A 14168-nucleotide genomic window follows, 5' to 3' on the forward strand; every position below is an offset into this window, starting at 1 on the left:
TTAAAACAGATGTAGGATCAGGTTTTTTTTACTGTGCATACACAAGTTATACTTTCTTCGTTAATTATACATATTTTGTTGACTTCAGAAATTCCTCACTACTCAGAAAACAGTTTTTTGATGGCTTCATTTTTTTTCTTTATTTCCAAAAGTACTTGACAGCAACACTACTATACAGTGAGCTCTTTCGACTTTTTTGAAAATAACTCGGACAAGTCAACTTTTTAGAAACATTATTCAAATTTTTGTTGTTGGTACTTTCCTTTTTTCAGAATGATTCATTCCATTGTCAATTTGTTTAAATGGGAAACCCCAATTTTTTCAAGATTTGGATAGATTACTAAATTCTAAATTATGCCCATTTATGCCAATGTATGACCTTTGAATTGATGATTCTTGAGATACCTATTTCTAAATTCCAAGTTTACGTCGAAATTTTCACAAAAAATAAATACTTTAATAAGAAAATGAGACTTACATGACTGAATTTCGATATTTTCATATCAGCAAAGTAATTTTGTAATGAACACACTAAAGCAATAAATTTAAAGCTCCTGCAAAATGTACATTTTTGAAACTAAAAACTAATCCCAAATCCCTGTTTAATTTAGTGTTCTGAAAGGGATTTTTTTTATTTTACACCTATAACACAGTCACCTATAACACTCAAACGGGTTTCGAAAAGGAGCTCTTTTCGATACGCGTTTTAGGAACATTTACTTAAATTTTTAGTGTTAGCAGTGACTCATAGTGAGTTGTTGCTAAAGTCCTCGTCTAGAAATAGTCAATTTTGACTTAAATTGTAAATCATTTTACAACAGGACATCAAATCCTCTTATAATTACCATAATACCCTCTAACTTTATTGTCCCTTTGTTGTGCAGTGCCGACTCAAGGAAGAGCAAACATCAGGTAAAGTAACAGCCCCTATTTATTTATGGAATTATTTATGGTAGTTATAAGACGATTTTCTCTCCTATTGTAAAATGATTTACAATTTAAGTCAAAATTGACTATTTTTCGAGGAGGACTTTACGTGATCACTGCACTTCACGAAACCTTAAATTCAAAACTTAAATACAATTGTTCGTCTATTTACCAGCGTTACCAACCCTTATATTTGTCAAATATAATTTCCCTAGCATTATGTTTTGAACTTTTTTTAAATTTAAAGGGCAAAATAGAAAAAATATTGTATTATACTCGTTTTATAAGCCATTTTGTCACAGTTGTTTGCTTTACAAACTAAAAAACGCGTGCGACAAAATGGTCTCTTAGAAAACTCGTATAATAAATTACTATTTTGTTTAATACTTTCAGAATTTGAGAATTTTCTCCTATGTGAACGGATTTTGATAAATGTCACAACTTGTCAAAACGAAACGTCAAGCTAATTTTAAAGATTTTAAGCGATTTGGAGCCCTTAAGGGGCTCGTCAAACAAAAAAGAAATTTATTTTACTTGAACGATCTTCATTCAAAAAAGTCACTGTGTAAGTAGGAAAATAGGCATTCACATGTTCTCTCTACCAATTGTCTCTTTAACTCTGATGACATAGAGAATGTTTGTGAAACACGTGTTAACATTTTTCTTAAATGTATCACGTCCACGTTCCGTAAGAAAATGGGAGTATGATGATGTCTAAAAATATCGCCCATGCATGTCATATTTTCAAAAAGAAAATTCGTTTCCCATGTAGCAAAAATACGCCGATCTGAATCTTTCTTTTTGCAGCATGTTCGTGAGAGTGAGGACTCAAGTTCTTTTCATTTCGATTTCAAACGGATCAGCTGTTTTGGAAATATGCTCAATTTTGCACTTATTTTGTAAAGTTGCGGACACGGAATTTTAGACGTCAAATTTATGTTATTTATGTTATTTATGTATTTATATTAATTTATTATTATTATTATTATTATTATTATTATTATTATGATTGACGTTTGAAACTATTTGACATTTGAAAGTTTATTTTTGATATGTCAGTATGATAAAAATAAAAAAATCGAAAGTGAGGTTAGTTGCACTTAAAGCCAGCTTTACATTTTTATGTCAATCGAATGACAAATCGTCCAAGATTCCGTGTCCGCAATAGTACCTACAGTTGATTGCAAAAAAAACGAAAACTGTCAGAATAAAAATGACACATTTTTACAATTTTTTCATAGTGTGAAACCTTCTTACAAGAGATAGGTTAGGTTAAATTTTTCAAATTCTTATAAGAAAATCTACATGACTGAACAACAAGCAATGAACTTGCAACTGAAGTCTGTAGAAGAAGAGGTACTTAAGTGATAGGAGCGATCTGGTCTAACCGTTGGCTAGAGCGTTGTTCTCTACCATGAGATATGGTTTCGGTATCGTTATCGATTTGAGCTTGAATAATTGCGAACAGTAAGAAAAGAGGCAATCACTTTACGTTCACTTACCAGAAACCAGCTGGGTCCAGCCGCAGACATGAAAGACCGTGGTAGAGTGACAGAAGAAGAACAAAATCATGGCACAAATCGTCAGAAGGGCACTAATCACTGCTAATCCAACAAAAACCGTGGCGGCCTGGAAGGCACTGCTCGCGATGCTCATAAAATCGTCAAGTCTGCCCTTGCATTGTTCACCGGAGTCTTCCGCATAGCACACAGACCACAGGCCGAACTTGCCGGGGGTGTCGCCCTCGATGTCGCCAATCCATTCCGGGGTGACGAACGAGACGACGCCGATGATGGCGTAGCAAATGGTGAAGATCGCCCAGAGGACCCCTATGGCCTTCGAGTTGCGCACGTAGCTGGTGGCGTAGATCTGGGACGAGTCCACATATTCGATTTTCGAGCCCATTTTCGATTATCGGAAGACACAATCATGAACACATAGCGCGAAGATGGCGGTGCGCTCTTTCGCAACGGACACAAACCAAGAATGGTTTCACCTTCTTTTACCTGACACACCTGAATACCGAGTCTTCCCAACTGTGGACTTGGCTCAGTAAGAGAGGGGGCACTCGCTTACCGGCCAAAGGTGATTGAAATCCGTACGAGAATTCGATAGCAAACAGAGATAAAAGAAAAAGAGAAACAACAAAATTAATAATTGCAGAACGTTTATTTATAGGAAATACAAAAATGGCTTGTTTATGTTATAAACCGTGTTGTTGCATTTATTTTTTATTCTAGTCGAGTTGAATTTGTTATTACTTTTAGTGCAATTAAGAAATGTGCGAGCCAGATTAATCTTGATATGTCATTATAGTTAAAAACTTTGCTGTTGCATTTCCTTCCTATTTTTTCTTCTCTTTCTTTATTTTGTGAAAGGACAGGACAAGTATTCTATTTTTAACTTAGGAAATTGGATAATGAAGTTTTCACTTTCACGTTTCTCAGGTGCAACGATTCATTGTGGGTTTTCAAACAGAAAATTGTTAATTCCCTTTAGTAGAAAAAATCAAAATGTATATTTTTTTGAAAATGTTTATGATAGAATATTTTATATTTTTTCTAGACAATTTATTAATTTATTGTAACTTTGACTATTCAAAGTAATAATATTTTTTATGTAAAAAAACATACATTTGAACCTTTTTTAACCAAAGATCACAGTTTAATAAAAAACAATATTTACTACAAAATATTCTTAATTTTTGGCTATATATTTAAGGCTTCACCATTCGGGGTGCCTCGTTTTTCCTAGGCGGATTATTTATCAAAAAAAAGAAACAAAAAATTGCGACAAAAGAAAAACCGATTGATCTTACATTGTGCTATATTTTTTGTGGTTTGTCGTTGTCTAATTTCGGTTTTTGGAGAGGCCGCATGGTCGAAAGAGTTATTTACTCGTACTCGTATTTTTTGTCTTGTTGAGTTTGGTCCAAACAAATTTATAAATAAATGTGCGAAGTGAAAAACAGAAAAGCTTATGTGTGTGAAATCGCATTTCACACACTGTTATATATTGTTTCTATAGTTTCAATTTTACAACAATGTAAAAAAAATATACAGGGTCGCTATTAAGAATGGGTACAGTTGATTAGATATTTTAAAAACCCTTTGTAGGATCTCCGTGAAACTTGGTATACCCTTAGGAGGGTTTAAATTCTATTTAAACGTATTTTTTTCAATTTTGTACCGTTATTTGTTTTTGAGATACAAGGCCAACTTGATTTTTTTTAATGGGATAATGGATCAAATTTAACGTTTTTGAATAAAGCATTTTTTATGAATTCAATGATTTTAATTTTCCAATTGTTGGCTAACATTTGCTATGGCATCAGGAATACGTACTGTTGGCCTCCCAGTCCCTATCTTATGTTCTACATTTTGCCAGCTTGACAAAACACTCTATAACCGTATTTCTCAGAACATTCAAGAAATCTGCCTCCAAGGGAATTTAATTATCACCCAGGTACTGCAAACAAAAACATTACATGGTCATAGCCAACTGGGTCCCAAAAAGATTGTGAATGCCTAATAATGAGATTATTTCTTCTTAGAGCAACTTAATTGTGTGTACATGACGAGGTTATAGAGCAAAAAGAATAATATTTCAGGTCGTTCAAAATTATGAAACAACTCAGTTTGGCCTGATGGCTTAACAAAAAACAGAAGAGTGTAAAATCAAACTTGTGCGCTAATTTCTATTATAGTAGAATATAGCCAAAGGGAGTCCGTTTCAGGGACGCGAGGGTCGCGGGTTTGATTCCGACCCAGGACGAAATAAAAAAAAGGCTATATTTTATCTCGTGATTCGGAAGTCACGTTAAGCTTTTGGTCCCGGTCTATTTATTGAGTTGGTCATCATGCTCCTCATAGATTTGTAAACCAGTCCTAGACTGTGTAACAAATTTTTTAATTTAAGTGAAAAAAAGGCATCGGTGCTATTTAGAATGCCAGTTTCAAAACCACTTTAGCCTCCACAGTTCACTGTTTATTTCTAAAATTAGGAAGCATCGTCACTCAATCTACTTATTAATAATAATTATTCTAATTTATTATTATATTTTAAATATGTAATATACATAATTCTAAATTATTTATTATACATCAACTATGACACAGCTGTATACATGGTTGCGCAGTTCTGAGAGAGAAGTTTTTTTTCTTTATTGACATTAGTTTCTTGCTTAACTAACATACGCTGTTAAACCAACTTACCGAATCCTTATCAGTTGCTTTGGAAACAACAAAATAACAAAATTGTTGTAGGTTATAAATAACGGTACCTGTGCTGTTATAAATGGCAAAAACCTTTAAACATCAGCAATGCATTTTTTGATATTTTTATTAGGGTGAATTAAGTACGAAACAAATATAAAAATTATTGAGCAACTGCGATATTAAAACTACTGTTGAACAATTATGAAAATTAATTGGAGTAACAGTATTTTACTGTTTTCTCAATTTGGTTATAGGTCGTAAAATTTTATGGTACTTCAAGTTAAAGATCTTGTGGGGCTTATAAATCCTAGTTTACCACTATCAGGTAACATTCTGAGCAGGGTTGTATTGTACATTTTGTATATTTGCATTGTCCGGCAAATGGCATGCGCCGCTTCCCAACCTTTTCAAACCCAACCATTATGCCCGTTAATCGCTCATAGTATGCAATAAAATTTTACGACCTACAACCAAATTGAGAAAACAGTATATGTTGACTTCGAGAGTTTTTAACAAATCTCGAAAAGTGGAGAATTATATTCTTAGTAGGTTTATCCATTTTTCTTAATCTATGTATTTTTAGTGTTACCGAACATACCGGGTATCAACACTATCAATCACCAAACCTGGCCATAGGCACATTTAAAATTACACATATTGAAATGTATGAGTTGTTATGAAATATATTTGTTTAATGTCATATTGACAGCTGTAGTTATTATGCGTACAAACTACCCGGTAATCAAAAAGGACTGTTTAATTTGGCAATATAATTAAGAGCATTTTGTTACTCGGCTGTTTGCAATACTGCAACAGGATATGTCTTTTGAAAGATATTTGACGTGAAATCAACACCGACAAAATTGTAGGTTATGTACACTTCTGTTCACGGAAAAAGCATACAAGTCTTGAGAGACATTTTTGCAATTTTTTGGTTGTGTAAATTTACTTGATGTTTGTTTCCATGTTTACTCATACCTATTAAGTTAACAGGTAATTAAGAATTTACAAACGAATTTTGATTATACCAGACTTTAAAGAACCAACAATAAACCTTGAAAATAAAGAATAATACCTATAATGTTGACAACAGTAACATTAGAGGGGGCATGAAGTACACTTTCACTGACTGAAATCGAATTATTTCAATTACCTGCCACTGACATTGAAAGTGACATCAGGTAATGGTAAACCTGATTCACACAAGCAAAATGTAAGTGTATGCTTTTTCACTGAACAGAAGTGTACCTATGTATAAAAATCAACGGTACAAAGAAACAACTTGAAATACCTAACAACAAATTGGTGGAATAGGAAGGATAAGGAACAAACCTGTTTGAAGGGAGAGCCTTTCTTATGGAAGTGTTGGGATTTTTTTACGATATCCTCGACAACTTTTTCATTTAAAGTAGAGGGTGAAAGTGATCAAAAATTCGGGAAACATTTCCCAAAACTGATTATACGTTGCTTGAAGCGAGTACTGCCTACCAGTAATTGGATTATACTCGTAAATACCACTTCGAAAATAAGCCAAAATAAATTAATTTTAAATTTCCAGCGTTTTACTTTGAATGTGAATGTTAAATATCACACGAGGGCTGTCACTGCTGTCAGTGTGAATGCCATCACAAAACTTTTGATGTAGGTAGAAAGTAAAATTATTTTATTTATTATGCTCAATTATTGGGCAGATTTGACGATTCGTTGAAGATAAAACGGCCTCATTTAGCGAAGAAGAAAGCTAATTCTGAAAACAATTTGAGATACTTGTTTATTTGTAAAGTACCTACCTTGAGATCATTTACACTGTTGTGTTATTTTAATTTAAAAGAAATAAAGCACTAGAAGATAATACAGTTCTGTTAACACTCATAGAAAATGTTCAATGTTTTCCCGGGCTCGGATACAACTGTTAAGTCGCCATTTCAAATTTTTTTGTATTGAATTTTTATCACGGTACAAGTAACTAATAGTATATTATTATACGAGTTTAATAAGACGTTGTATTATTACATGAGTGTGAGCGAATGTGATAATACGTCTTATAAAACGAGTGTAATATACTATTTTATCTACTTTGCTTTACTAATCCCTGAAATTTCGGCTGCTCAAGCTTTCATGTTAGACTAGGGACTTTCGCGTGGATTGGTAAAAGACATTTTTCACAAAAATGTAAGGTTATATTGACTAAATTTACGTAGCTCAATTCGTTACCTTGACGCCTGACGTCAAACGGCTGATGTTACCAATATAACATAAGCTAAAAGTTATCAAAAACAGTTTAATAATATGCTTCATTATTAAACTGTTTTCGGTATAATAATGAGCCTATTTGTAACTCAAAGTAGATAAAATAATTATGTTGTTTTCAAATCAACAATACTTATGTTTTTTTAGATTACTTATAGCCGTTTGCACCGTCGTAGTTTAAAATTAAGAAGAGCTTAAAACCTTGGTTACAATTATTAAAATCGTAGCAACAATCGTTCTTAAGCTTGGTAAAAAAATAAGGAACGCCGGTGCAAACGGCTATTACTGAAATAAATCGAAATATTTTTGTTTACAGTGGAATGAAACGAATACAAGAATGTTATTGGAAAATCTGTAAAATACTTCACTACGTTTATTAAATGTTGAAATCATTTACAAACTATTTATTTCATGAAGGTGAATCAGAAGGTCTTGCACTCTCTTTTTATACAATGTTTCATTATACTTCATATTCATAAACTGTTGTTCCGCACCATTGTCAGCTTCCGTTTTTTCATTTGCAGTGTTTATAATATCGATTGCATCTTCTTTGCTTATTAGTTTAATTTTGATAAGAATAATAGACAACAGCATTCCAAACCTTGAATATGTTTTCCAATCGTGAGTTAAAGCTTCTCTGGGAAACAGCTTGTTTGGATCACCGCCTAAGTCCTTTGCAGCTTCGGAAAAGCTTTCATGGTAAATGTTAAGGTAATCTTCTAATTTGTCGAAGAGTTCTTTTGAACCTCCGGTGTAAAAGAAGTAAGACAAATCAAAAACAGGAGTTCCAACCATAGCAAGTTGGAAATCTAGTAAATTCATGTCTTCCAATTTGGAATAATTTTGTGGATCCTACGAAACAATAATGAGTTTTTACCAAAAACAAACACAATTATTACCTGATACTTGAACATCATGTTGTTGGACCAACAATCTCCGTGAAGAATTCCGAAATACTTTCCATCATAATCTAAAACCTTCCAAAATATTTCTTTAGTGTTGTCTATATATTTTTGTAGTTTTTTCATAATGTCTGCATGTTTGCTAGGATTTAACTCTTCATACGCGGCTTGGACGTGAGTTTTGATCATGTTAATAAAACTATCTTTTTCGGCAAACTTTCCCCAATTGTTCGAAAGTGGTTTAGTCAACTCCAAAAATTCTTCAGGTTTCTGTTCTTTCAAACAAAAAGAAACAGCATGGAAATGTCCGTAAGTTTTAAATATAAGCCTTGCGTGGTCGTCGTCCAATAACAAATCTTTTTCCCTTAACACAAATCCTTCCTTTGTGATATCTTTGAAGACTATAATTTCTTTTCCCAGTTGACCGTCACTGACAATGTATTCGGGAACCGAATCGAAAGGTTTCGATATGCGATGTTCCTGTTCGAATTTCTTTAAAGAGGGGTAGATTTGCGAATAGAAAAAGATTTCACTTTTGTAAACCGAATCTATGCAACCTTCTTCTCTTCTTACTTTCTCCGTTGGTGCTTTTTTAACGGCTAAATCATATTTCTTCTTTGTTTCGTTATCTGTAATGGACACTTTGTAAAAATCACCGAGAAATCCATCTCCTTTCAGAGCATTCAGATTAAGATGTAGAGAGAATTTTTTTAAATTCAGCTTATTGGCAGCGTCATTCAACACTTCAGTAAGTTGGTTCTCAATATCACTAGCACTTGTCATTTTTGTTGTATTGCAGTAGGTATCACTAAAACGATTAAAACAAATCTTGGCAATACTTTTGTTTTTATAGGAATGAAATGACGATCATTTTATCTAATCTACTTATCGTCTACAATGACTGAAAAAAAAAATCTATTGAAGTATACCGGGTGTCGCAGCGGTTTGGCAAAGTAGATTTACTAAGTTAATATAAGTTCTTTGAAAAATGTTATTATTTCATGTTATAGATACAAGTTATGAGCACGGTTTAAAAATATTTCAGATTATACAGGGTGTTTGGTGTATCGGTGGCAACACAAACTTATATTTTTTTAAATGGAACACCCAGTCTTTTTTTGTGTTTTTGGAAAGCTCTCGTCAAAACAAAGAGGAAGATACCACATTTGATGGTCTAACTTCTACTGTTAGTAAACTATTCGCTCTTTTGTGTCCGGACAAACCAAATTTTGAAAATTTGTAAAAAATATAACAGATGATAGTTATTTAGATTAGGTTTTTTTAGAACATTGTAAATATCGACAATTTTATTGCCTTGTTGAAAAACATTAAGATTTTTACTTGATTACGTAGAGGGCGCTTCAAATGCAAACTCTTTATTTAGTAAATTTTTTTAAATGGAACACCCTGTATTTCGATATACCGTTGGATAGCTCTTTCAATGAGCGTTCAAAAGATATAAGGTGTTTAGCATCTAAAATAAATAGTTTATCCACAAATTTTATTTAAAACATCAAATATTTCAGATTTTTCTTTAATTTAACTGAACCAAAAAAATACATTTCATCGAGTTTAATATTACTATAGATTTACAAAATAATTCAAAAGAGAATAAATTTAACCTTTAATTAACTTAAAAAAAAGAAATAAAAAGAACAGTGGCGGTTGTACACTTTCCAAAAAAAAAAAAAAACACAATAAACAAGTTATCCAAATTTGTCCAAATATGCTTCATTATTAAACTGTTTTCGGTATAATAATGAGCCTATTTGTAACTCAAAGTAGATAAACAATGTTTATATTTCTTCTAAAATAAATCTTTGAGAAATAAATTTATAATCGATTAATAAGGACAATGCAAGCCGGATCGAGGTATGTCGGGAAAAATCTACAAAATGATATATCATATTTATTAACATTTAAAACAATTTACAAAGTATTTGTTTCATGAAAGTGTACCAGAATGTCTCGGACTCTATTCTTGAATAATAGTTCATTATATTTTACATTATTAAACATTTTTCCATTGTCAGCTTCGGTTTTTTCATTTGTAGTATTTATTATATCGATGGTATCTTCCTTGCTTATTAGTTTAATTTTGGTTAGAAGAAGAGACAACATCATTCCAAACTTTGAGTGTATTTTCCAATCACGAGTTAAAGCTTCTCTGGGAAATAGTTTCTCTGGATCACTGCCCAAGCTCTTCGCAGCTTTGGAAAAGCTTTCATGGTAAATGTTAAGGTAATCTTCTAATTTGTCGAAGAGCTCTTTTGAACCGCCCGTATAAAAAAAGTAGGACAGGTCACAAACAGGACTTCCGACCATAGCAAGTTGGAAATCCAGTAAATTCATGTCTTGCAGTTTGGAATAATTTTGTGGATCCTACAAAACAATAATGAGCTCTCACCAAAAACAAACACAAATTATTACCTGATACTTAAACATCATGTTGTTAGACCAACAGTCTCCGTGAAGGATTCCGAAATATTTTCCATCATAATATAAACTCTCAGAAAATATTTCTAAGGTGTTGTCTATGTATTTTTTAAGTTTTTCCATAATATCTGCATGTTTACTAGAATCTAACGCTTCGTACGCGGTTTGGAGGTGACTTTTGAGAATGGTAATCAAGCCACCTGATTCAGTATACTTTTTCCAAATGTTCGAAAGTGATTTACTCAACCTTTCAAATTCTTCAGGATTTTGTTCTTTCAAACAAAACGAAATGGCATGGAAATGTCCGTAAGTTTTAAATATGAGCCTTACATGTTCGTCATCCAACAACAAATCTTTTTCCCTTAACTGAAATCCTTCTTTTGTGATGTCTTTGAAGACTATGATTTCTTTTCCAACTTGACGGTCGCTGGTGATGTATTCGGGAACTGAATCAAAAGGTTTCAATATGTTATGTTCATTTTCAAATTTTTTAAAAGCGGGACAGATTTCCGAATAGAAATATATTTCATTTTTGTAGGCCAAGTCTATGTGGTTTTCTCCTCTCCTTATTTTCTCCGTTGGTGCTTTTTTAACTGCTAAATCGTATTTCTTCTTTGCATCGTCATCCGTAATGGACACTTTGTAAAAATCACCGAGAAATCCATCTCCTTTCAAAGCGTTCAGATTTAGATTTAGAGAGAATTTTTTTAAATTCAGTTTATTGGCGGCGTCATTCAGGACTTCAGTAAGTTGGTTCTGAACATCACTAGCACTGGTCATATTTGTTGTGTTGCAGTATCACTAAAACGATTGTAACAAATCTTGACAAGATAAAATTGCTTTTATAGGCATGAAATGAAGATCAGTTTATCTAATCTGCAATATACTTATCGCCTGCAATGATTGAAAAAATTGTATTAGAGTTCATTGTCATTGTTCTATAATGATTATCTGATGTTCATTTTGTTAAAACAATTTTTAAATAAGTACTTACACGTGTGATCGTTGTCAATAAATGAATATTCTTTAAAAAGAATTTATTTCAGAATTGTAAGATTTCTAAACGTCAAGTTAAATATAATTTTATCTCAATAATTATTCGTATAACACTTATTGTCTGTGACTTAAACTTTGACCAATTTTCATTTTGTATTTCCTTTTGTATTGAAACTATTGTGGAAACCAAAATAAATCGAATATTAACGGTATAACTGATGCCCTGTCTATACAGTAGGGTAGTATTTGAATTTCGAACAGACTTAAAGTTAAAGAAAATATATCCATGTTTCTAAAATTATCATTTATAATACCACGAGTAGTTCAAATTATGTCGATTATTTTTCAAACTGGTCACGAATTATCAATTGTGCTTGGGAATGAATCCATGAGTGCGTCAGCACGAGTGAGATTCCCAAGCACAATTGAATGAGTGAAACCAGTTTGAAAAATAGTCTACATAATTTGGGCTACGAGTTGTATTCGGAGGACTATTCCATGAACCAACTTTGGCAATTTGGCAGCAAATCGAAAGAAGAAATTAACGCAGAAATCGAAGAAAATGTTTCCCGCAACACAAAAAAGACACGTGAGTCCATTTGGAAGCAATTCTCAAGGCTGCATTCATTTGTTAAAAATTATGGCTGGGATCACTAGTGGTATTATCGATACAATTTCCACGAATGAGAATATTCGGTCCAATTTTTTGAAACCATGGTATCAAATGTGTAAAATTGTGTTTTTATTGGTCCATTTTTAACAAATGACAGGTGAATGGAATGGTCACTATAATCCAAAAAATAAAGCCTTACGATTGGTCGAAAACGATGATGAATGAAATAATCAGATTTATCTATTAAATTAGCTCGTCATTGTAAATGATACAGAAATTTTTTATCACTCTCTCAAACTCATTCCAAATGAATCAGCAAAATTTTATTAAACCTTTAGATGACCATGCACAAATAAAAGTAGTCACAAATAGTAAGCAAAAACATTTTGTCCATAAAGTTGTTACCAATATTAAGAAGTGTGAATTTCTAGGGTACAGCAGTTTGGTTAACTCTACTTGGTATGAAGTTCTTTGTACTCTGAATGAGGTGAAAATCATGCAAAAATCGATGAAACTATTTCAATTTTTGCTTCTGAACACTGTACTATAGTATTAGTGCGGCATTTTTTAAACACCCTGTACCTACCGAAATTCACAAAAATGGTGTATTCTGGTTCCATCAATTTTTTCCCTTGTTAAATAAAATTTAAGTTAAAGTTTGTTCAATTCCATCATTTAAATAATTTCCCACGTGTGGGTTCTCGTAAAACCTGAATTAAATAAAAAAGAATACAACGCAGGATTATTTGAATTTTCTCTTCTCATTAATTTTTGTTTTGTTCCTCTGAAAAATAATATTCTCCAAGGAGCAAAATGAGTGGCACCAATCTCGCAAAAAGGTATATTACTCAAATGTATTAGATAGTCCAGTCAATATAAACATTCGACCTTGCAAAAGGTCATGTAGTTCTGATTTTTTAATATGTTCTTTGGACCTCAGCCAAGAGTAAAAAACCAAATTTGCAACTTCGAGAAAGACTTGTGCGCGCTGCGTAGTAGCCGAAGAACAGCAAAATTTTCGCACTATTTTCAGTTTTTGCTCAATATCTCTTAAGATATGAGTCTAATAGAAAAAGTTGAAGTTATCTTTTTTAAACTAGATTAAATTCACTTCAGTTTGAGGCCTAAACAAACTTTGTGTGTCCAGCAGTTTCCGAGATACAGCTCTTCAAAAATTGGGTATTTTTTCCAAGAAGTGAATTTTTTTTGTTTATTTCTCTTTTTTTATTAAATATCGTCAAAATACTCGCCCCATGAGAAAAGTCAAGGGCAATGAACTTGAGGCGTATTTATTTAGCTTTAATCTGAGATCTGATGGGTAGCTGCAGGTCCAATGTTTCTCTAAAAAGTGGCATATAACCAAAAACCTCGCAAAAGGGAATTTGGGAAAAATAAATGAAAATAAGTTTTCAGCGCATCAAACATCACGTATAGGGCCTAAACCGATCAAATAAGTTATTTTAACGTAATTTAGTATGTGTGGTTAACAACTTGAAGGGAGTCTGTGAAGTCGGTGGAGAAATACTGCCCTCAGCGCCAGACTTGTTCTGATTGTATGGAAAATCATCAACTACCCCAAGTATGCTCCTTTGGAACGGGTTCATTAAGCAGGTGACAAGTGGTCTAGAGTGAGAGGTCTCTCATCTTGTTTGTAAAGGAAAATAGGACTTACCAAAGCCTAAGAGCCGAATTCAAAACCGTATTGCATAATTTGGAAGGTAATCAAAGCTGTGGGACCAATATTTTCACACGTCTACTCCCGTAAAACTAGTCATCCAGGCAGAGCGTCAGGGTGATTAAGAACCTTCACCTGTATATTATCGATAA

At 32.7% G+C, this 14168-nt stretch overlaps 3 protein-coding genes across 3 annotated transcripts in view; all 3 read right to left on the minus strand.

Annotated features, from left to right (window-relative positions):
• Window positions 1-2957, minus strand: part of Tmhs (Tetraspan membrane protein in hair cell stereocilia) — a 27054-nt gene extending 24097 nt beyond the window's left edge. The window contains exon 1 of the mRNA XM_069040102.1: window positions 2430-2957. Coding sequence (XP_068896203.1) covers window positions 2430-2832 — 403 coding nt within the window. The 5' untranslated portion in view covers window positions 2833-2957. The remainder of the gene's footprint in view (window positions 1-2429) is intronic.
• Window positions 2958-7752: 4795 nt separating this feature from the next.
• On the minus strand, window positions 7753-9136 carry LOC138123742 (uncharacterized). The gene is made up of 2 exons (XM_069038531.1): window positions 8294-9136; window positions 7753-8246 (listed from the first exon to the last, which is right to left on the minus strand). Exons 1-2 carry the CDS (start codon window positions 9077-9079, stop codon window positions 7788-7790), a joined length of 1245 nt encoding a protein of 414 aa, XP_068894632.1. The 5' UTR covers window positions 9080-9136; the 3' UTR covers window positions 7753-7787.
• Window positions 9137-10190: 1054 nt separating this feature from the next.
• Window positions 10191-11557, minus strand: LOC138123743 (uncharacterized). The gene is made up of 2 exons (XM_069038532.1): window positions 10727-11557; window positions 10191-10678 (listed from the first exon to the last, which is right to left on the minus strand). Exons 1-2 carry the CDS (start codon window positions 11510-11512, stop codon window positions 10226-10228), a joined length of 1239 nt encoding a protein of 412 aa, XP_068894633.1. The 5' UTR covers window positions 11513-11557; the 3' UTR covers window positions 10191-10225.
• Window positions 11558-14168: the final 2611 nt, after the last annotated feature.

The sequence above is a fragment of the Tenebrio molitor genome, chromosome 2 (genome assembly GCF_963966145.1).
Source record: "Tenebrio molitor chromosome 2, icTenMoli1.1, whole genome shotgun sequence".
Lineage (NCBI taxonomy): Eukaryota > Metazoa > Arthropoda > Insecta > Coleoptera > Tenebrionidae > Tenebrio > Tenebrio molitor.